Genomic DNA, 21,694 nt, shown 5'->3' on the forward strand with positions numbered 1-21,694 from the left:
AACATGAGTCTGCAAGTGAGTGTGAATTCATCAGAGAGGGGCACATTTGGGTACATCTGCAAGAAAAAATTAATGTGTTGTTTCATCATAAATATTAATATAATAGCAAATGCTGCAGTAGCATTAGTCAGCGGGTGTGATTACTGGGTGCGATATTTTTTAGCATGACGTAAAGAAATGTCCTAAACGTGCCAAATACAGTGTCTGTGTGCTGCAGACATCCAACCAAGAGGTGTGATCGCGACTAGCTTTTCTCTGCAGCCGCACAGCTGAATAAGCTTTGCATTTTCATGTGTTGTCTGTTTAATTATCAAATCAACCACTTGTGATAAAAACTGATATCCACTCACAATTATTTATAAGTTAACTAGTCAAACTGAATTGAACTAATGTGCCATACAGTTAGCGAGAGATTTTGGCTGAAGGGAAATAAGGGAACAATATGATTTCAGTCACTGTGTTACTTCTGAAAAGCATGAAGGGCCGGTGCTCATTCTCTTTACTTGCTTTTTATAATGTTTGGACAGTACCAGGTGCAGAAACAACACATGGTAAACAAAGGAATAGGAAAATCAGTCTGGCCTCTAGTCAAAATCGAAATCAATTTCTTTATGGCCATAGAACAGCATAGGTTAAAACACTGGTTGCTGTAGAAAGATATTTTTGTATAGGTTTCCAAACAAAGAAGTCTCCTTGAGGCCTGCTTTCCTTTCTTTACTGTCACACAACAAGTGATCATATGTTTCTCTGATGTGGATTCAAACCACAAGATGAAGAAAAACTAAACCAACCTAAATCAAACGACAGCAATGTAATCCAAAGTGTGTGTTCCATGTGATAATGATAATGAAAATAGATAGATAGATCTTTAATTTTGTCATTGTACAGGTACAACGAAATTACAATAAACTCAAGGTGCCAACACGCAACAACAAGACAATATAAAAACAACAAGACACTATAAAAACACTAAAAACAATAAATGGAACTTCAAATGTTGTGTCTTTTGACCTTCCTTAAAAACCAAACAGGGAGACTCCAAATATTTTGTATCATGGGTTTGTAAGTGTCTGTCTCAACTTCTCCTCTCTGCCCAAAATGAGCAGTGCCTGGTTTCAACCGACCAACTCTGGGGATTTTTCAAGGACAGTTGAGCTCAGTCAGCCATGAATTATTGAGCTTAAGCAAACTCTGTGCCCGTTCTGTTCGGACACTGTCCTTATTCCTTCAACTGTGTTTGCTGTGACCATGACAAACTAAATATCCAACAATGATGGTATGACAATGTATCTATCTTTGTAGGTCAACGGTTTCTGCGTTTATCCACTAAGGTGGGATCACAGGGTCAAACAAAGGCCAGGATGTGTTCAGTGTCTTGCCCAAAGACACCTAAGCAGCAAAGACGCATGCCATTACAGGGCTTGTGTTTCTTGCTAAAATATATCAACGTGCGGTTTTAATACAGCCTTCACACTTATTGTGAGATTTCAATATATCATACTTTCCTAAATTAGGGCCATTTAGCTGCTCCAATCAAACATTAGATTAGAGAAATAGTAAAACCAAGGTGAGTCTACAGTGGGGCTGCACTATTAGGGGAAATAATCTAATTGCGATTTTTCTGACAGATATTGCGATTCGCGATATTTGTTTTTAATCGACCCAACGGAAGTTTATTATAAAATGCGGCCATATCTCTGGCTAGGAAGGTCGTATCAACGTGCTCCCGCAGCCCGAGCTACGAGTGAAAGAACTAAACTTACATGAAACTTCCGTTGGGTTGCTTTAAAGTCAAGCTTCAGTTTAAGATTCACCCTGTAATAGATGTAAAACATGTGATGGAGCATTACTAACCTGACTCAGATGGTTTGTGTCACCAGACCATCTAGGAAAGCTCCATTGGAAGCCATTTGGAAAAGTATTTCAAAAATACTGTGATTGGATCAATCTGTCTATCACCTACTATCATGGGCCACTTCTGATTGGTTAACAATGATTGGTAGATGTGGAGCACAGCACTTCTGATTGGTGTGGATGACTGACACACAGGAAGTTCAGCCCTAGTCTACAGAAACTTAAAAGTAAGGTTAACAAGAATCTGGGGCACGTTCATGACCACTGGGAGTTTTGTTTCAGTCTGCTGATTTCCACCCAAATGCAAAACTAAGCACAAAAACACAGATATGCATGTGTTATTTTTGTTCCTCTCTGACCAAGAATTACACATTTGGTTTGACACGGTCACAAGGTAATTTTAGTCATCCTCTGTGGTGCGTGTGTGTTTGCAGGTGGCCATTACTCATGAAACACACAAGTCTACGACACACACTTTATCCAGGCACTTTCCCCTAGGTAGAGGGATTAACAGCTAATACCTGCCCACAGTGAACTGGTCGGCTGTTATCTCCATCCCGTGCCTCTCTTTCGTAACAAGGACGAGCCACTCACAGAGGAGCTGGCTGTCTGCACAGGAATAGAATTGGGTTTATTAATAGCAAATAAAGCACTGGAAAATGACTGCTATTGCCTAGTTTTCTATACAGAGCAATGACCGTAGAAAGTTTTAAAGATAGTGAGGCTGACAAAGGTACACACCATGGTCAGATGCCATCAAACAGAAATGTTTTTTGGTGAGCAAAGGTCACAAACCTGCAGGTGACAGTGAATTCAGTCTATGTGATCCTGTGCAAATCAATAGTTCTGCCCCTAGGACACGTGGACATTCATGGAAAATACACACTACAGGTAATCAGACAGAAAGAAAGGGATGGGTGCTAAGAATAGAGGAGAGTGAAAGATTTGCAACGTTTTCCCCCCCCCCATCCAATCTTCATCTCTCATAGGCCAGGCGAGGGGAACTGAGGCGTACGCACATCCGGGGCTAAAATTAGCTCTGCTGCAGCTGCAGGGCCAGACGTGTTGGGATGGGCCTGTGTTGAAACTGAGCGTGCAAACACACAAACACAAACACACACAGAGTTACACTGATTATACAGGGTGAGCCACAACACACAACAGCACAGGTGAATGCCAAAAGCATCCTGCCTCCTTCCTCTCTGCTCCTCACACCGAGGCATACAAATGCTTCCAATGCAAATGTGTCCCACATACAGGATAAACACATGTCCTCCACCAACCTCACTCGACTTATAAAAGCCACTGGCATGTTCTGTATCTCAAGCATTTAGTTTGTGATGTTATCAAGTTTGGCATACAATGGGTTTTGTGTACAACGCCCTATTATCTTCAGACAAGTAACATAATAGCAAGCATTCTGGATGAAATGCAAGTGCTGTGGCTGTAGTGTCTTGGCTTTTTTTACAAAATAAATAACAACACCATTCTATTGTTGGTGTAGTATTGGTAGTATAAAGTTGAGTTGTTTTGGATTTCTGATGTACAATACAAAACATTTACCAATAATTGTCGATAGATGTCTGGCCGTCGATGAGCGTCCTGTCGCCCTACTCAGATTGATGTGTCCCGCACCGTTGTCTCTTTTCGGCCGTGCCGACACCTTCCGCAACAAGTTGAATCGGGGGAGCTGTCGGCAAAAGGCTGTCGGCAAAATAAATCACTCTGATTGGCTGTTTAGCTTAGCGAATCAGTGCATGAGAAGCGAGGTACGCAAACAAACGATTAAGAAGGCACACACAGACGGCTATTATCTTTCATTTTGATCTATCTGCCCGCACTAAACATGTTTTAGATGGACGAGAGGGAAAATGGAACGCTATTTGTTGTTTGTATATATTACGCAGTCTGTCTTCCGGTTGCCTCTTTTGAATGGCGAATACACACTACCGCCACCTGCTGGTATGGAAGATAGAAGATTCAACTTCTTGTCATTACGTAGTACAGGTGCTATGTAACGTAATGTATGGAGAGTTATTGCCACTCACGCATGCGCTGTTCGTACGTGCTACTTGGCCGTCGGCTGAAGTCTTTGCGGTGTGTTTCAGTGCGACTGTTGGCCAAGATGCAGGAGACGTGAGGCGACACAACAGTCGTGTTCCGTCGGGACGTGTTATTTGGTGTCAGCTTGGTGTGTCTGGGCCTTTATGTATATAAGAAGGAGTAAACATGAGACACACCTTATCGTTATTATGATTTTCGAATTTAGCAGAACACTTGCTCCTCAAAGTATTCCATAGTGATTAACAAACATTTGTCTCAATGTGTCAACTTAACATCACAAGTTTTACAACTGGGACTTATAGCAGAGCCATGGGACTGCTTTGCATTGGTTTGTTCAGGTTTACATATTAAACAAAACAACAGCTATTAGGTAAATGGGGGTTGCCTTTTATGAAAGCCTGGGCAAGGTCACTGACAGTTCAAACTGCAGACACATGACCACTAATTCCACAGTATTTAGCACGCCTGCTGAGTGCTGACATGGTGCGTGGTGTGCGGGGGAGCAGCCGAGTGTTTAGCTTTACTCCAGAGAAACATAGGAAAATGCTTTACTGCCAAATAAGCAGCTCGGCAGTCCTTTAACAATAGGCCACCTTGAGCCTTTGTGACATGCCAAGACCACTGAACGGCCCACCGGCCTGAGACCACAGCCTGCATGACCAAAGAATCAATGAGGAGGGGGGGGGAAGAGAGAGGGTGCATTACACTACCACCTCAGATGCTAGGGTGGGGGGCTGAAAAACAGCTGAACATATGGACAATGAAGCCAGAGAGCTTGGCCTTTCAATTTCTTCACAACCTAGAGACTCATAATGATTGTTAAATCTAATTGTTTCCTACACTGTGAAAAACAATAATGAGGGATACAATTTGGCACCATCAAGTCCACTGCAGCGGTCGCAAAATTCATTTCACAAGCAGAACAATGACAGATTTGCCAAGTTAATAAGCATAAGCCATCAAGCCCATGCCAGAATTGTACTGGCCAAGTATTTTGAGGACCTAGACACTTCAAAAATGTAGAAAGCAAAATGTTCCTTTTTCTGAGTATTAACTGTCAATATTTAATCAGTGGAAATCCTTCCCCCATTCATACTGATCAAACCTCAGCAGACTGGCAGCATTAGCAGCTTGGCCTCAAAAAGTGTAAGGGAATACTTTTGCTAACAGGTGCCTCATTCTCCCGTAAACATATCTCACAGCTTGATCCAGCAAAAGCGCCCACTTTCCTTCAACGTCTTTCCCATCATATCACAACAACAAATAACTGGCAATAATTCAAAGGCTCCCTGAGTCAACCGGGCTTTGGCATCTGTTCAACTTCAGACAGGCGCCGAGTCGTGACCGGCAAGCTGAGCGGGAGAGCAGAGAGCCGATCGAAGGGAAGGCCGAGCCCAGCAGAAAACAGCAGCTCTGAGGCGCTCGTGCCATGTAATCTTGGCTAAAACAAACTGTCCATGTTGCTATAAGTAACTGATGCACAGCTTGGGTTTCCCCACTGACATCCAGTACAACCGGGGGAAAGTTCAGGGGCCTTTTGGTTTCATGAGAAATTGTGTTTCAGGTCAACAGCATGATATGTCTTTTCCTTTCAGTATAAGCTGCTATTAGCATATTGTACTCTGTGCCAGGCAGTTGTAACTGTAGGTTGGGATAAGTCTAAACAAAGTGACTTTAAGATTGTTGGCTTATTCTTTGTAAAAGTCATTGTTAAAATAGAATATAATATCACTGTGCCACAGCAAGAGGCTTCCAAAGAAACAAAATCAAACCGTCTTTTTATTCATTTGGCAAACAAGTAAGAGTATTGTTGTTCTTGTTCATCTGAGCAGTCTACAAAGCAGCTGGGTTTGTCCAACATCAGCCAAAAATGTCAAACATTCACCGGCTATACAGTAGCTTCTCATGTAAGGATTCGCTGCTTTCTATCACTGTAAAGGAAATACTTCGGGTTCGGTCCTGCTGGTTAGAAATCGTGACTTATTATAAAGGTTACTGACAGTCTGCAACATCAGCCGTCAAAACAATCCCATCAACTCTGACAAGAATAGCTATTCTATATGTACCTGTCAAAAGGTTGACTCCAGGAGGCCAGCTGGTTTTGGCTGTCCAGAAGTGTTTTAATGATCATCTACCACATTTTGAAAAAAAGAGAAACTTGTGTCGACTGATCTGAGCTATCTATTTGTGTTTGTTGACAAAGTATAATCTGGTGTTCAGATTCTGCCTCATTCCATCTGTGTCTGTCGGAGAGCGAATGCCAACCAGCCAGCTGTCTGCAGGTATTAGGCAACTGTCTCGTCAAGAAACCCAAACAGCAGGAGATGAATAAGAACGTAAATGTTGTTTTCTCTTTTGAAACTGATAACAAAAACGTGATGTCTGGTTGATCGTCCATAGCTGGGAGACTTTCTGTGCTTATCCATACAGAAAATCAATGTAATCATTTTCAAAATAGAAGAGTGTAACTTAATTGCTATCTTTCTCTGTGAGTTTATTATCTGACAGATTTGGTGAAAATCTTCGTTTACAAAGTGAAATATTTGCTTTGTCCAATACAGAATGGTGGATTAAAGGTTGACCACTTGATTTGCTAGAACAGCATTGTATTCATCGATACATTAAACGGAAGGTCATAAATCCACCGGTCATAATGTAAAACAGAACAATGTGAAAGCCTTTTACCACTTCAATGGGAACCAGCCATTTCCACATAAAGATAATACAGTTGATCTTAACCTATCAAAAACATTCACACACATACAGCACAACAGGCTAAAGCTGTATTTATGTGAGGGTTTAGTTCTTTTTCTGTCAGAGAATGAAAACAGAGTTTATCAAGTCATCCGCTTAATGTACTAAACTAATACAATTGTAAGTATTTTTCACTATTTCTACTTTATAATCCAATAATTGAGAAAATAACCCTGTAGTTTAGATTGATATTTAAATATTGTTCATTGCAGGCCTCCTGATGTGCATAGTATGTTTGCAGACTGTCCCCCAGGTAATCCCTTCCTTAGCTTGGGCAATATAACCTATGATACCCAAACCTTGTTGCAATCAGTTTTGAAAGCATTGATTCATTTACAAACAAGAGAGTACACACATTATGCTGCTCCTCCTCTTTTGAGCCCCAGAGGAACAGTATGAACTCATATTTGGCTGACAGAGAGGCGTCTCTGAGCAGGGGGGAGCCGAGGGGGGGACACACACTGTACATCATGGAGACAGCCGACACACAGACAGACCTCATACCTGGCAGTGCAGTGAGTCAGCAGCCCCACCGCACTGTCTGCACACCGAGATATCCAGCTGATTCTCAACACTGTCTGCCCGCAACACAACTGGAATGACTTCACTGCGGACTGACTGATGTGTATTAAGAACCCATGGATGCTGAATGACAACAAACAAAAGGAAAATACCACAATCACTTTTTAAGAAATGCCCGATGTCCAAGCTCTCAGAAGGCAGAAGGTTTCAGGTTTTCTTGGCCTCCGGGGGGACATCAACAAACTTGACAGATTTTCTCTGCAGGAAGAAAAGGTCCTCTGATCCTCTGGCTCTGTGGGAGCATGTACAGTGGAAAATAATCCCCATTGCTAATCCATGGCAGGCTAATTACAGCTTTGATCCCCTAGGCGTGTGCATCGCAATAGGTGGGAGGGAGGCGACACATTCTGAGGCTCAATACACTTACGGTCACAACTGTTTTCATTAAGAGCCGCGGGAGACATGTGGGCACTTTAGACAATATTGTGCATTATTCGTCAACTTCACTTGAAGAGTTATTCTCAGCTTCTAGTGAATCCCCTTTCAAACCCCTCGGCAACTGTAAGACACGTAGTAAAAAGCACATGACTCCGTAACTACGGTGTACAGCTCGATGAGTGATTAAACACACTCCACAATACGAGTGAATAATTTACAGTTTGTTACAGTGAGCAACAGACGGAACTCATCTCCTGGAGATGGAGACACAGATTAAGTGGGTACATGGAGTTTCTGTCTTAAATAGGTCACAGCTCTGATGCTAGCCTAGTCCCAAAACACACATGGTGGCAAAGGTAGAGCAAAGAGGGAGTAGAGAGGATGATGATGATGATGAATGAGGGGGAGCTGCAGATGGCATGGAATGTACTGGATCTTCAGTTCTGCATCCTTGTCCATGATGATGCAATTGTTTGAGGGTTTTTACTTTTGATGACCCATATCACTCCTAACCTAAGCTATTCATTTAATGTGAAAACAGCAGTGTGCCAACAGTGAGAGATCAACAAGGAAAGCACTTGGCAGAAATAAAAGTGGCTTAGTGGAGCAGAGAGGAATGAATAAGTGATGTTGAGAGGATTGTTGGTTGCTGCTAACTTTTAGCTTTAGTGGGCTGATATAAAACACAATTCTGTACAAGCAGAGTTTACACACCCTGTCTTCAGACAAGTGCTGTATACGTAGTTACCCAGGTTACATGTTTCTGGGAGGGAAGTTTAAGCACCTTCAAACTCCTGTTCTGATGCTCCTGAACTGCCCCTGCACTCTGTCCTTTATTTACTGTGACATGACTTGGCCAATTCAATAGGCATGTGTTGGTCATTTTAATCACACGGGGCTGATGCAAACCCACATGCATAATGATGGGGAAATGACTTGCATACAAGTTACTACACTCGGGGTTGCTGGCTGATATAAAAGGTTATTCGCAGACTTAAGCTCCTCACATTATGACTGTCATTTACTGTGCACCAACTCCTCTTAACACAACTATTAACCGTTAAATTACTCCATATGAAATGCACTAGAAGAAAGTAACAGTTGCTTTTATCAAAGAAAAAGTTGTCCATACAATTTCAAGGGTGAAAATGTAAGACTTCCGTCTCTAATTTCAAAATAAAACTATTTTTGAGTAAACAAGCTGCTTCTAGTTTGAGTTAAACTTCAAGAACAACCGTGGAGATGTGTGTATACATTTTCAGAACAAAAAGGGCAGTGGTATTGTACCTGCTGTTTTGACATTGTAGCTAGCTAATGTGTTCTGGTTGTTTCTACAGAGCCGTTAGCTCTGAAGTAAACGGCTACCTAGCTAGCGTCCGTTACAACACTGCCACGACAGCCTGAACCTGCACGTCAACGCTAGCTACCTTAGCACGGATGGCATGCCGCTAGCGTGCCTGCTCGAGTCAGCAGCTGGTGGACATCCCCATCCTCATTTTCACCAGTCGTGACCAGGCCGAAACAGCAGACTGCTGGCTCCAATACTAAAGTATCCGCTCCGTGGTTCCTAGCTAAACACAGGTGACACTTGTCGGAACCGTGCAGCCCGCTAGCGCTGCAGTCCCCTCGGTTTACCATACATCCACACCAACAGAGCAGATGCTGTTCCAAGTCACCAGCAGCCCCTACACTGCGACTACCTGGAAAATACTGAACCTTTAACCAGATATCAGGCTAATAAACACTCACCCGTACTGAAGCTGCTAATGGCAATGTCACGCGGTGACTGTATCGGGGAAGTAGGGTTGGTGTTTTCCCAGAGCGGTCACCCAGGTCGAGTATCTTTCCTCCAAATGTTACCTCTCTCTGCGAGCTACAACTCCGTATGATCTCTCCACACTGCAATGGTGCTGAAGCACCGCGCCACACGATTGGCCAGAATGAGCGGAACTTGGTAAGCAGAAAGCTCAGCAACCTGCAGGGGGAGCAGACGTGATGCATTCAAAGCTGTCGGAAAACCCAAGATATGGTTTGAGCGCACTTTTGCATTAACCTACTGAAGACCGACAAACCGATTTTACTGCATATTTTCCGCCTGTGTGAATTGGATTCAGTACAATATATCTCTAATGCAGATTAATGGAACCAAAAATATAGGCCACATTCAAAATAAAAGACAATATTGAACAACTGATGTGAAGGAAACAAAGGTCCTAGTAATCTTAATTTACATAATATTGCGCATTTTCAATCACTCATGTTCCCATCTCCTGCAACTAATGAACATAATTTGATTACAAAGGCCATTGTGATTGGTTAAGGCTAAAACGGTCTCAACACATTGACTTTAACTGGATTTTGGTCGACTGCTTGTGCCTTTAAGTTTCTGTTGTAGGCTACTATCAAAGCGCTGCTGCCTTTTTTGCTTTCACTTTCACCTCGGATCTCTTAATCTTTTGTGCAGTTTTATAAAGAATTAGCACAAGTATTTTTGGCAAACTTATTTTTTTGTGTGATCAAGAATGCAGTGCAATCGATATTTTTAGTAACTCGGCGTTCACGATTCAAGGAATTTGTGTTCAGCCTACACAGAATATAGGTACTTTCCCAGAAGTGATACTTTAGTAGTGCGTCATATGTCCTTTGCGAAATCACACGCGTAATAGTGTACTTCTTACTTTAGTTTATTTCTCGTTGCCATTGCACGCAGTAAGGTAGGTTGTTTCAATTATCACTTCCGTTGTTATATTTAATTACAACAACTCGCTCGGTTGGCAACTCGCTATCTGTTGAGCAGTGTGTCACTAGCTGTAATTTTTCTTTTAGCACAGTTCATGGCTTTCTCGGACCATATTCAGCTTCAGGCTATTAACCAGACAGCGGAGGCGCTCAGCAGCTCTGAGCGTAGGAGGCTGTTTTACCTGTGTGATGTCCTGGACACGGACAATAGTGTGGCTTGTATGAAGGAGATGCTGAAATCTAAAGTGATGTCCAATGAGAGGGGATTCCTGTTGGTCCTGGCGCTGATGTCGCAATTGAGACGTTTTGATATCCTGAAAAATGTGTATAAAACCAGCAGGGAGGAGGTGGAGGTGTCTTTGAAACATGTGCAGGTCCTGCCAAAATTCAGGTAAGATGTGTTGTAAGCATATGAGGTCTTACATATTTTAACAATCCAATGTGTATGGATGCTTCTTAATTAATACTGTATTAAGCTATCTTTGGCTCTTTTGAATATCTCACTTTATTTTTTGTATAATTATTTTAAATTGTATTCTATTTTATTTCTATGTTTAACCTGGTGTGAACCCTATTTTTCACTCTGACCCTGTTGCTGCTATAAACACCTGCATCTCCCCACAGGGATAAATACAGTTCCATCTTATATCTTTACTTGATGTAACACATGTACATTTCCCCTCTGTGGTACGAAGGTATTCTGATTCTGATAACCCAAGGTGTGCTACCTAAAGTAATCATGGTTTCCTTTACTGCAGAGTATTGATGGCTACTATTAATGAGGACATGGCCGCTGAAGATCTGTCCAATGTGAAATTCTTGTTAAGCAGCACGATACCACGTGAGAACATGGAAAAAGCAACGGTAAAAAAAATTAAGCAACCTTTTTTTGTTTTCAGTTTCTGAATTTCCCATTTGTGTGGGTGGAAGAGGGGAGTTTGGTGTGCTTTCAATTGACCCAAAAACATCAGCTGCATACCAAAGGAGTTTTAACTTTCTCTTCTATCTCCCTTCTGAGACAGAATTTCCTGGACGTGATCATTGAACTTGAGAAGCTGGATATAGTTTCACCAGAAAGAGTTGACTCTGTAGAGAAATGTTTAAGAGACATTGGCAGGGTCGACCTTGCCAAAAAAGTGTCTGCATACAAGATGTCAGGTGACTATCTTACTGTCTGACTTTTCATGAAATGGGAAATTAAAATGAATGTTTTGTGTGGGTGTATCTGGTACCACTGAAATGGTCCATGACGCATATATCAATGGAAAAGGAACTATTCTTAAAGTACACTTCAATTAACCACAAAAAAAGGAAGTAAAACAGACGTGTTGCACAGAAACATAACAGAAACGTGAAGCCTATTTAACCTATTCCTTTTTTTTCAGCGTAACTGCCGCGAATACAGAATTGTATTTCATCATGTTCCAACAAAAAGCAACCTTTACCCCAAGATTGTGATATAATGTATAGTATAAAATAAAGTGCATTTAGTTTCTGTTTCATTGAACTCTCATAACTGACATAGCCTAGCTCATTAATTAACACCAGCATTACAACAAGTTCACAGACGTACCCAGATCCCTTTTCTTTTAGACAGATTGAATTTTAAATCATTTTCAGTACTACACTCTGTCAAACAAACCCCATGTCATACGTTTTAATTTAACAGTAGATTCCTATCGAAGGAGAACGTTAAACTTTATGACTGTATTCACTTGTATTTCAATCCATGTTCCCTTTTCGCAGTTGTGACAACTGAGGAAAACTCCTACCAGCAGCCACAGCAAAGGCCCAGAGCACCTGTAAGTAGTGTACAAAAGTTATTCAACATTCACATTTGTATCTTTTATAAAACAAATATTTTGGATTTTTTTTCTCTTCAGTATCGATTCCCTGCTCCAATTAGTTCTGTGCAGCAAACAAGACCACGAGAGCCCCTCCACGTTGGTAAGACATGCATGATGTTAGCAATCAGAGCAACTTCCAAATAAATGTTTTTACCAGAGATACAATAAGCGAAAAATACCCATTTTAAAGCTATGGAACACACAAGTGGGGCTCTAATCACAGTAGAAGCAACTGGAAAGCCCCAGGTCGCTCATCATATTTCACTTTGATATTAAAAACACCATATTACTCTTTGTCATCAGGCTCAGGAAGCATACCAGTGCCCATATACAGAGAGCAGAACAGCCAGGTAAGATATTTCCTCACTATTGATGCAGTTTTCCCCTATATGTGTTTAATTAGCAAAGTGCATTTGTAAAACATGTTTGCTTGCTCCTTTGCATTCTAGAGTCATCTAGATTTGTACAAATTCAACACAAATCCCAGAGGACTTTGTGTTATCATAGACTGCGTGGGTAATGACGGAGGTGAGAAACAAAAACCTTTATACCTGCAGTCTAGTGCTGGAATAAATATTCAGATCCATTACTTAAGTACAGGTGGCACTATCATTTTTTTAAACACTTGATTAAGTGAAAGGCCTTAAAATCCTACTTGAGTAAAGCTACCAAAGTAGCGCCACCTAAATGTACCGAAAGTGTCAAAGTAAGGCAAGCCAAGGCAAGTTTATTTATATAGCACCTTTCAACACAAGGCAATTCAAAGTGCTTTACAAAAAATAAATACATTAAGAGCATGTAAGCAGCATTAAAATGCTGTAGCTGGTTGAGGTGGAGCTAGTGTTCAGTCCAGTGGCCCCTTCCAAAAGCCCCACATGATAAAGCTAAGGGGTCATGCAATGATTAATGGGAGAGGAAAGAAGATCAACTGTTTTGCTACACACATTTGTTTTTAGTTTTGACTTTTTGTCTGTATTTTTTTAATGAGATATTTGATACTTTTACTGTATCTCTGTCTGCTTAGTTATTGGTATACAAAATAATTAAATTAAGCCATGTGAGAGGTTTGAGTGTCGTCTCATGCAATAGTAAACTGAATATCTTCTGTTAAAATATCATCGATTCTAATGGCATTATTTCATTGATCTTTTCAGTGACTTATTATTAGGTTAAAGTTAAATTCTGCTTTCACCTTTCCAGATATGTTGGAACAGACATTTAGGGCTCTTCACTTCAAAGTGACCCTCTACAAATGGCTGAGTGTGGCTGACACGCTTACTGCTCTCAGAGGGATACTCAGACCGAACTTCGAAGGCGATGGCTTTGTGTGCTGCATCATCAGCCGTGGTACTTCGAAAAATCTCATGGGTACAGACACATACGGCACAGGTCTACTTCTGGAGAGTGTCAGATGTCTTTTCACTGCTGATTCGTGTCCCATGCTGGCTGGCAAGCCCAAACTGTTCTTCATCCAGAGGTACAGCGTCCCAGAGTTTGTGCCACTTGTCAGGATGCAGCACCGAGATGAGGATCTGGAGACGGATGGGCATGATCGGCCAGCCAGATGTGAAATCATCCCGACAGGTGCAGATGTGTTCTGGAGTCACTGCTGGACGGACGAGTCTGAACTGGAGCAAGGACAACATCGCTCCATTTACCTGAAGGCTCTGACAGACGCCTTACACAAAGCTCAAAGCAGGTAAAACACTTAACAATAAATTCAGCTGCTGCTCAGATAGGTTTCATATAATAGACTCAACATGTGTTTTTGTTTTGATAGGAAAACACATCTGGTTGATGTTCATACCGAGGTGAATGGCGCCATCTTTGAACATAACTCAAGGAATCCTGGAGCAAACTACCACATCGATCTAAATTATACTTTAAGGAAAGATCTTTACTTACAATAGATGATGCATCATGCTCACTTTCACTAAACACTAAACACTGTCTGCCACAAGTAGATCTAGCATATTCCTTGCCAGGGAAGAACCTTATTTGTATTACTTTTGACTGTGTATAGAGTGACACCTACTGGTTGTAGGAAGTAGTTTGTTTTTCTATTAAATTTGTTTTTAGATTTATATATTTTATAGTTTCATAACATACATGCTAATGTACTCACAATACATATTTATATGTTTTATTACTGTATATGTAATCATATTTAACTTATTTAGTTTTCTTGAAGCAGCTAAAACCAAATTGTAGTTTCTTATCATATTGTATTATTGTTACTTTTTTAAGGCTCCGGAGTAATGTGAAAATACAGTCTATAGTTAAATGAAGTTAACGCTATCTATCTATTTGTGTTCCATTAATTCCTTTTCTAGGTTAACTCTGGTCTACTCACATAATTTCCTATGTTAGTGTACTTTAATGAAGAGAGTACAGTACATAAACAACAAAATATAGATTGAAACTATTCGTACCTCAAATAGTGTATCTCAGTTAAATGCATTACCTTCAATTTGTTTTTATATGTAAGATTTTGCTTATTTGTCACCAAAGGATCTACATAAGGTCTGGATTTATTTTATACCAATGTTTAAGTTTGCAACAATATTATTAAAAAATATAATTAAAAAAAACGTTGTCTTGATAAATCTTTATTACTTCTTGACTTATAGGTGTCAACCCTTTCCCAGACCCCAAACAAAACTTTTGAATTGAAATCTTTCCCTTTCCACAATGTAACGACCTACAGTAATCACAACATTAATATTAAATGTATTTGGTAGTTTGTTGATATTGTCACTTTAAAATATAAAACAATCTGGAAATGTCTCTTTTTGAACACTTAATTTGACATTGATTTTTCAGTTAATGCACTTGACTTGCACTAATATCACTAAGGACTTCCACCTTTTAAAATCATTATCGGTTCTTGCTGACAATGATATACTGTTCAGAAAAGTTTGCCTATTTCTATTTATAAATACATGATCTATGTATAGAGATAGAAACATGGACTTTTGAGTACTATGTTGTGTACCACTACCATGTGGCTAAACTGCTTTTATAAATGTATTTTTATTATCACAAATACTGACATAAAGTACCATTATTTGTCTATTACAGAAAGCAATGTTTAAAAATCTAGTTCCATTGTTACAACCTGCTACTGAGGTTAGTTGTCTCAAAATGAAACCTATTGTAAATGTGAAGTAAAGTGCTTACTGTAACAATGATATGATTAAAATGTTGTATTGATCGTTTTTTGTTTTTTTTACAGTAGCCTATAGCTTATAATGTCATAAAACAGTATAATATATTCAACCTTAACATTCTTGTGTGAATGATCAAATGCAAAAAACACCTGAAATGTTCAATAGAACATTATTCGGTGCCACGCAGCACTGTGCTTGTGTCAGCAGGAGGCAGGCACGTTGTTTGAAGAACATCAGGAAACAAACAGAGGAGCAGGGCTCGTGAACGCGCACGGCCGGGGCTGCTGTTAATGGCGACTGCGCCGTGGGAAGCAAGCGAGGAGTTGAATGAGTTCCCTCCACAGTTGAAGTGAAGCAGCCGCGGACAGTCAGACAGGACACCGCCGGTGCCGAGGGACAGACAGCAGGCACGGAGACACTGGCAGGACCCCGTGGTAGCACACTACATGGAAACACACAGCCAGGTGTGTCTGCTAGCCTCACCGCTAGCCGCGTCATGACGGCTGGAGAGATTTCTCACACATCTGTACGACGTTGCAGTGAGACGAGCACCAACACCCTGTTTGCCCTCCTTCGCTGAAACCAAGTGAGGAGGGGTTGTTGGTTTTATTTTATTTTTTATTTCTGGTTGTCCTACTCACCGGCGACTGTGGACCTATCCGTGTTTCTTACCATGGCTGAGAGAACCTCCTCCGGGTTGCTAACGATGATGTTGGAGCCCACGCCGGCTGTCGCTATGACCCTGCCCGCGGAGGTCCGGGAGAAGCTGGCGGAGCTGGAGCTGGAGCTCTCTGAAGGTAAGTTGACAACATTGACACAAACTACCGCACCGTGAGACCCAAACATGTGGTTTTTCACCTTGAAAGGGGGGCTTTAAACATTCTCCATGCATATGACAGCGCTCATAACCACCGCCCTTTATCTTGGCTTTGTGGCTCATGTTTGAATGCATGCCAGCATCACAGAAGCCCCTCAGCTACTCCCACTCTCCCTCAGGCTGAAACTGAACTTCTGCTGTAGTTTTCTCCTCATGACAGACTGTTAACCAATGCAGCACATGGGGTTGCTAAATTAAACCAAACTGGTGCTACTGTAGGTTCATCTGTTTAGTTTCACCTCTTGTGACATTTTAGATATCCAAATACCATGCTGGAGCAGATGGCTATCTGCCTCAACGTTAACAGCTGAGCTGACACACCCATGCTGCTGCTATGTGATATGTTCTTGACATAAGCATAATCTAGGATTCTCTCTGAACATGTTTTATGGAAAAGGAAAGTTAAGAACTAATACCAATGCTCATTTTGATAAAAACGAAATGTCTTGTTATCTGACCAGAGATCAGCTTTATAAAAGTGTCTTTCTCTGAAACAGTTCAAACTGACCTTCCATTTCTTATATCATAGGCTTCAGGTTTTAATTTGAACCATTATTAGGAACCTTACGTTTTTTCCATGAATGTAGCCTTGCCTATACTTGTGTTGTGCTCATGTGTCCAGGTTCATTCTTGCTTGTGCCTGTTGTTGTTACCTTCCACGTGTGATTTCATAAACATAAGTACCAAGAAAAAGACAAGCTTTTGAACATTGAGATCTCTAGATCTTGCATCTATTACAATTTATTTAGGTCCTACCAAACATTAGCCCTTGAGTTTGGTTGTGAAACTGCATAAAACCTTTTGGGTTTTAAATTCAACCATAAGTATTTCATCTGATTCCACGTGTTTTCCTTTTTTGTTAGTCAGTTTCTCTCTCTAAAATCCAAAGCCAACCGAAAGGATGCATCTATCCTTAACAAACTGTACAGTACTGGATATGGTTATACTTTCTATACTTATTTATTTAAGAACAGGTCTGTTTGATATACTATCATATGTACCTGTTTAAAGATAAACAGAAAGATCATAGCGTGTGCCTGTACAAAGTCCTGAAAGAAATGTCACCTGATTTATTATGCTACCTAATTTATTTCCTTGATATTTGTCCTAAAGAACAAATGTCACTGTCACTAATGAAACAAATGGTTTCCCATATTTGTACCACCTGTCAAGTAACATCTGAAGAATTTGACTGAAACTCTTTTGTTGGGTCATTTGGTGCTAGAAGGACCTTAAGTCAAATTGTTGACTCAGTACTACACAGAGTAGATGAAGCTATAGGCTCGTCCTCCCGCTGTTTTGAAATCTTTTAGAGTTTCAGTACTCTGTACAGGAGTGTTTTCATAAAGCTCCCCTTTTCTTTTCAGTTTAGTAAGTAATAATAATACATGTCATATACTGTATAGTGCTTTTCCTGGTGTTCAAAGCGCTTGTGAGACCCATTGTTTAACGGCAGCCTTTTTTTTGTTGAGCCGTTATAACATAGTCAAATTAGATAAGCTGTGGTAAGTCATACTTATTATCAATGACCTACATTGAGTCTAATTAGATTTGAGATGTGACCCTGGGGCGTGACCCATAACTCTGGAGAAAATGTTCCCTCCACAAGCTAATAAGTGTAGTCCTAGAACTTGAAATAATAGAAAACACATTGATACATTCTGCATTGAGCAGGTCTTTCTCTGTGTGAGCTGTGTGCAGAGGCACCACAGGGGTTAGGAATAGGCACACTTTGATAAGCACGTTAACTCCCACCGAAGCCCCTAATGGGAGAGACATGTTTTCAGGAGCGGTTACCAAATGAATCTATATCTGTCCAGTTTCTTCTTCCTGCTCTCCACATGTCACATCCTGCCGTGTTGGAGCTCTGATAGCAGTATCTCCCTGACTCTGTTGCCTTCTGTTTCTACAACTGGCTTTTCTTTCACTGACACTCTCTGTTTTCTCTCCTTTTCACTGCCTTCCATGACTCCTCACCTCCATATTTCCTCTGATCAAAGAGTAAATGTCTTTCTCTTTTTTTCACTCTCAAATCCTTTTTCTTTACAACCCGACGTGAACTCTTCAACTTGCCTTCGGTTGCCTCCCCGTTAACACATCCTGTCTCGGGAAAGAATAGACGGCTTGTTTATTGGAAGGAGATGAGAGCCTGAGAAACCTGCAGGTTTTCTATCTGTGTGTGTGTGTGTGTGTGTGGTGTGTGTGTGTGTGTGTGTGGTGTGTGTGTGTGTGTGTGTGTGTGGTGTGTGTGTGTGTGTGTGTGGTGTGTGTGGTGTGTTGTGTGTGTGTGTGTGTGTGTGTTGTGTGTGTGTGTGTGTGTGTGTGTGTGTGTGTGTGGGTGTGTGTGTGTGTGTGTGTGTGTGTGTGTGTGTGTGTGTGTGTGCTGGTGTGTGTGTGTGTGTGTGTGTGTTGTGTGTGTGTGTGTGTGTGTGTGTAGTGTGTGTGTGGTGTGGGTGTGTGAGTGTGTGTGTAGTGTGATGTGTGTGGTGTGTGTGTGTGTGGTGTGTGTGTGTGGTTTGTGTGTGTGTGGGTGTGTGTGTGTGTGTGTGTGTGTGCTGTGTGTGTGTGTGTGTGTGTGTTGTGTGTGTGTGGTGTGTGTGTGTGTGTGTGTGTGTGTGTGTGTGTGGTGTGTGTGGTGTGTTGTGTGTGTGTGTGTGGTGTGTTTGTGTGTGTGTGTGTGTGTGTGTGTGATGTGTGTGTGTGTGGTGTGTGTGTGTGTGAGTGTGTGTGTGTGTGGTGTGTGTGTGTGGTGTGTGTGTGTGTGTGTGTGTGTGTGTGTGAAGATAGAATAGAGGTGCCATGTATGTTCTCTTAAGCTAGTCGCAGCAGCCATTGGAATAACATGACACAATCCAGCAGCTCAGCTAGATGATATTCCACTGTCAGCAGTTTAGGCCTGCTGATGTGGGAAATAAACAATACACTCTTATTTGGGTCATAATAGATGGTGTTTCCTTTAAGATCCTTTTCATTTTCCATTTATCTTGCTCTGTTTTTATTTCTCAGTGAACACGTGTCTTAAATGTTTACATTATTTCACTCGGGTGTGTTGATGTAGTTGTTAAAATTGTCAATTTGGGTGAGCATTTCTAGTTTTGGTTTACAACGTCACTGAATGCTGCTCGTTTAATTCAATGTAGTTCTAGGTAAGTACTTAACTCCGTAGAATTGGGGTCTCCCTCTTTTAGCCTTTCTTTGTAATCTGGATACCTTCGCTGAGTTAAACCTTGAATAACTAAGTGGGAAGAAAAGTGGCAAACAGACTTAAAGTAATGCATTTCTCCATAACAACAACCTTTTGCATAACTTTCAAATAATAGTTTGGCATTATTGGAAATATGTGTGATTGCTTTCTTCTTTTAACAGTTTGTTTTTTGTGAGGATTAAACAAACACAATATAACATATTAATTAGTGATATTAAGGACTGGTTACATGTCGAGGTATTTGTTTGGAGCTAGGCTAGCTGTTTCTATATATTTCTTGTCTTTGTGCTAAGCTTAGCTATCCAACAGATGGCTGCAGTAACATATTTACTCTCCTGGGTGCAATACATATGAATCATATCAATCTTCTATGTGTAAATGTGTTTTTTAAGGGCCTTGCATCAGTGCAGTTATCCAGCTAGCTTGGTAAGTCCTCTTTGTAAGACAGGTTATGGTGGCTTTGTCTCAGGAGGAATAGCTGTGTCCTTGCATGGCAGCTCCTCCACCATCAGTGTTTGAATGTGTGTGGAAGAATGAGGAGCTAGCCCTTTGTCTGGTACGGTAGAAAAGCGTTCGGTAAATGAGCAATCCATTTATCATTTGGCTCTTCCCAAAAATCCTGTTATACTGGAATCGTACAAAACTCTGAACACCATGGTTCTTGGAGAGGGTCTTTTTCAGCCGACCTGGATGCAGATGAACGGTCAAAAGATTGGGCGTAAAGGAGGAAAAGAAGATAGATGATCCCCATTATCTCCTGCAGCGAGTAAGGAGGGAGAGACATGTCTGCTGAGTAATTCATAGACTCACTCTATCATTTCCTGGTTTCCTTTCCTCCTCCTTTGTTTACTCTCTAAACCCTCTGATTACCGAGTCATTTTGAGTCCAGCGCTGGCATTTGCTGTGAAACTGCCAAACCCCTGGTTGGTCATTGCGCCTGTTCTGCCTGCTCCCGTTCAGCAAACATTTACAGAAAGAGCAGGGCAGATTTCTGCTAATGTTAGTGGTGCTTGGCTTGTTTACAGTTGTTTGTATTCTTAGAGAAAATGGTTTGTTAGTGGTTTGAAAGAAGATCCACCCAGCTGCATAAATGTAGCCACGATGCCTTGCAAATCTTTTGCGAATGCATGAGGAAAAAACTCAGATGATCTAGTCAGGTTAATAATAGACACCATTTGTATTGGTTTTTACTCCATCTACTGTATATCCTAATATCTGTTACTGCGTTGACCCAATTTCCAGATAAGGATCATTGTAGTTGCACCTTATCTAATCTCTAAGATAAGGTGGAATTTAACTCACTGTATACCTGTACTCCAGGTGAAGTGGTGACAGTGCTATCAAGTGGTTACTGTAGTAATGAGATGAGGATTAAATGTACACTTCATGCATGTCAACCAGTTGCTCCAAATCAAGTTAAAATCGTCTTTAACACTAGAACTGCCAACGGGTACATTTAACTTGCAGCTGTTTCTTGATTGTATGTAACTTTTTTTCAATAAAATATTCAAGTCTCGCAGTCTGTCACTTTTCCTGAAAGTGTGTTATGTAGCCTCTCTGTTGTTAAAAATGGTCAATATATATAGTGTATATAGTACTGTATAGTTAGTTTAATAGGTTTATTTTTCCGCTACTTCCCCCCCCCCCACCCCCTTAACCTGTCTGCCTTTTTTCCCCTACTCCCCCCCCCCCCCCCCCCTACCCGACTTGTAAAGCGACCTTGGGTTTCCTGAAAGGCGCTATAAAAATATTATTTATTATTATTATTATTAATATGAAGTCAGATTGAAAAAATTGCCATTTATACCCATCAGCACCAGCGGGTAATATTTACCTTAAAAAAAAAGTGATCTTAAATCCTCCCTTAACTGTAATAACAAGACTGCAGTACAACATGTGATGAACTGAGTAAAGGCGGAGAGGAGATACACACAAACATATTGAGAGAGAGAGAGAGAGAGAGAGAGAGAGAGAGAGAGAGAGAGAGAGAGAGAGAGAGAGAGATGCTGCAATATTTCAATTTAACATGATGGTTGGTATGCGTTTGTCATTGGTTGTAGATTTCAGTGGTTCCACAGTTATGACCTGAGGCTGTGAGCTTCGCCCAGTTTCCTGCTGATCTTTTTTGCATAGCAAGTTAGCCTTACTGTGCCTTCAGATTATATCCATTGCATCAATGTTACTATTGTGTAACTCATACCACAAGAAGTGAAACAAACTTCCA

General features: G+C 41.0%; 3 protein-coding genes across 18 annotated transcripts in view; 2 read left to right on the forward strand and 1 right to left on the reverse strand.

Moving 5' to 3' along the window:
* The window catches only part of LOC117538370 (protein FAM126B-like), a 50,006-nt gene extending 39,373 nt beyond the window's left edge, over positions 1-10,633 (reverse strand). For 2 of the 5 annotated variants that reach the window (XM_034203996.1, XM_034203995.1), the window contains exons 1-2: positions 10,554-10,633; positions 9,382-9,607 (exon numbers count right to left, since the gene is read on the reverse strand). The gene's annotated coding sequence lies outside the window, so the exon portion shown is untranslated. Of the gene's footprint in view, positions 1-3,417; positions 3,559-3,902; positions 3,921-9,381; positions 9,608-10,553 lie in introns of those variants that run through there. The other 3 variants (XM_034203997.1, XM_034204000.1, XM_034203998.1) reach the window with 3 other exon arrangements.
* LOC117538371 (CASP8 and FADD-like apoptosis regulator) lies at positions 10,022-14,809 on the forward strand. Of its 2 annotated transcripts, none has more exons than XM_034204001.1 (10): positions 10,022-10,346; positions 10,459-10,762; positions 11,130-11,235; positions 11,394-11,529; positions 12,118-12,173; positions 12,255-12,318; positions 12,522-12,568; positions 12,668-12,746; positions 13,419-13,917; positions 13,999-14,809. In XM_034204001.1, exons 2-10 carry the CDS (start codon positions 10,467-10,469, stop codon positions 14,126-14,128), a joined length of 1,413 nt encoding a protein of 470 aa, XP_034059892.1. In that variant the 5' UTR covers positions 10,022-10,346; positions 10,459-10,466; the 3' UTR covers positions 14,129-14,809. The 2 variants fall into 2 exon arrangements, with proteins under 2 accessions (XP_034059892.1, XP_034059893.1); XM_034204002.1 differs by having other exon boundaries at positions 10,464-10,762.
* An 890-nt stretch (positions 14,810-15,699) lies between these two features.
* dip2a (disco-interacting protein 2 homolog A) overlaps positions 15,700-21,694 on the forward strand; it is an 83,429-nt gene continuing 77,434 nt past the window's right edge. For 4 of the 11 annotated variants that reach the window (XM_034203982.1, XM_034203983.1, XM_034203989.1 and 1 more), the window contains exon 1: positions 15,706-16,185. In XM_034203982.1, the coding sequence (XP_034059873.1) occupies positions 16,062-16,185 (124 nt within the window). In that variant the 5' untranslated portion in view covers positions 15,706-16,061. Of the gene's footprint in view, positions 16,186-21,694 lie in introns of all 11 variants that reach the window. The other 7 variants (XM_034203984.1, XM_034203985.1, XM_034203987.1 and 4 more) reach the window with 4 other exon arrangements.

Source organism: Gymnodraco acuticeps, unplaced genomic scaffold (assembly GCF_902827175.1).
Source record: "Gymnodraco acuticeps unplaced genomic scaffold, fGymAcu1.1, whole genome shotgun sequence".
NCBI classification, from domain to species: Eukaryota; Metazoa; Chordata; class Actinopteri; order Perciformes; family Bathydraconidae; genus Gymnodraco; species Gymnodraco acuticeps.

What these genes read in the sequence shown, in the direction of transcription:
- LOC117538371 (XM_034204001.1), top strand. Translation starts at nt 10,467, where the DNA reads ATGGCTTTCTCGGACCATATTCAGCTTCAGGCTATTAACCAGACAGCG. An exon ending in AGAACATGGAAAAAGCAACG is followed by an intron (nt 11,236 to 11,393) that starts GTAAAAAAAATT and finishes CTTCTGAGACAG; the next exon opens with AATTTCCTGGACGTGATCAT. An exon ending in CTGCGTGGGTAATGACGGAG is followed by an intron (nt 12,747 to 13,418) that starts GTGAGAAACAAA and finishes TCACCTTTCCAG; the next exon opens with ATATGTTGGAACAGACATTT.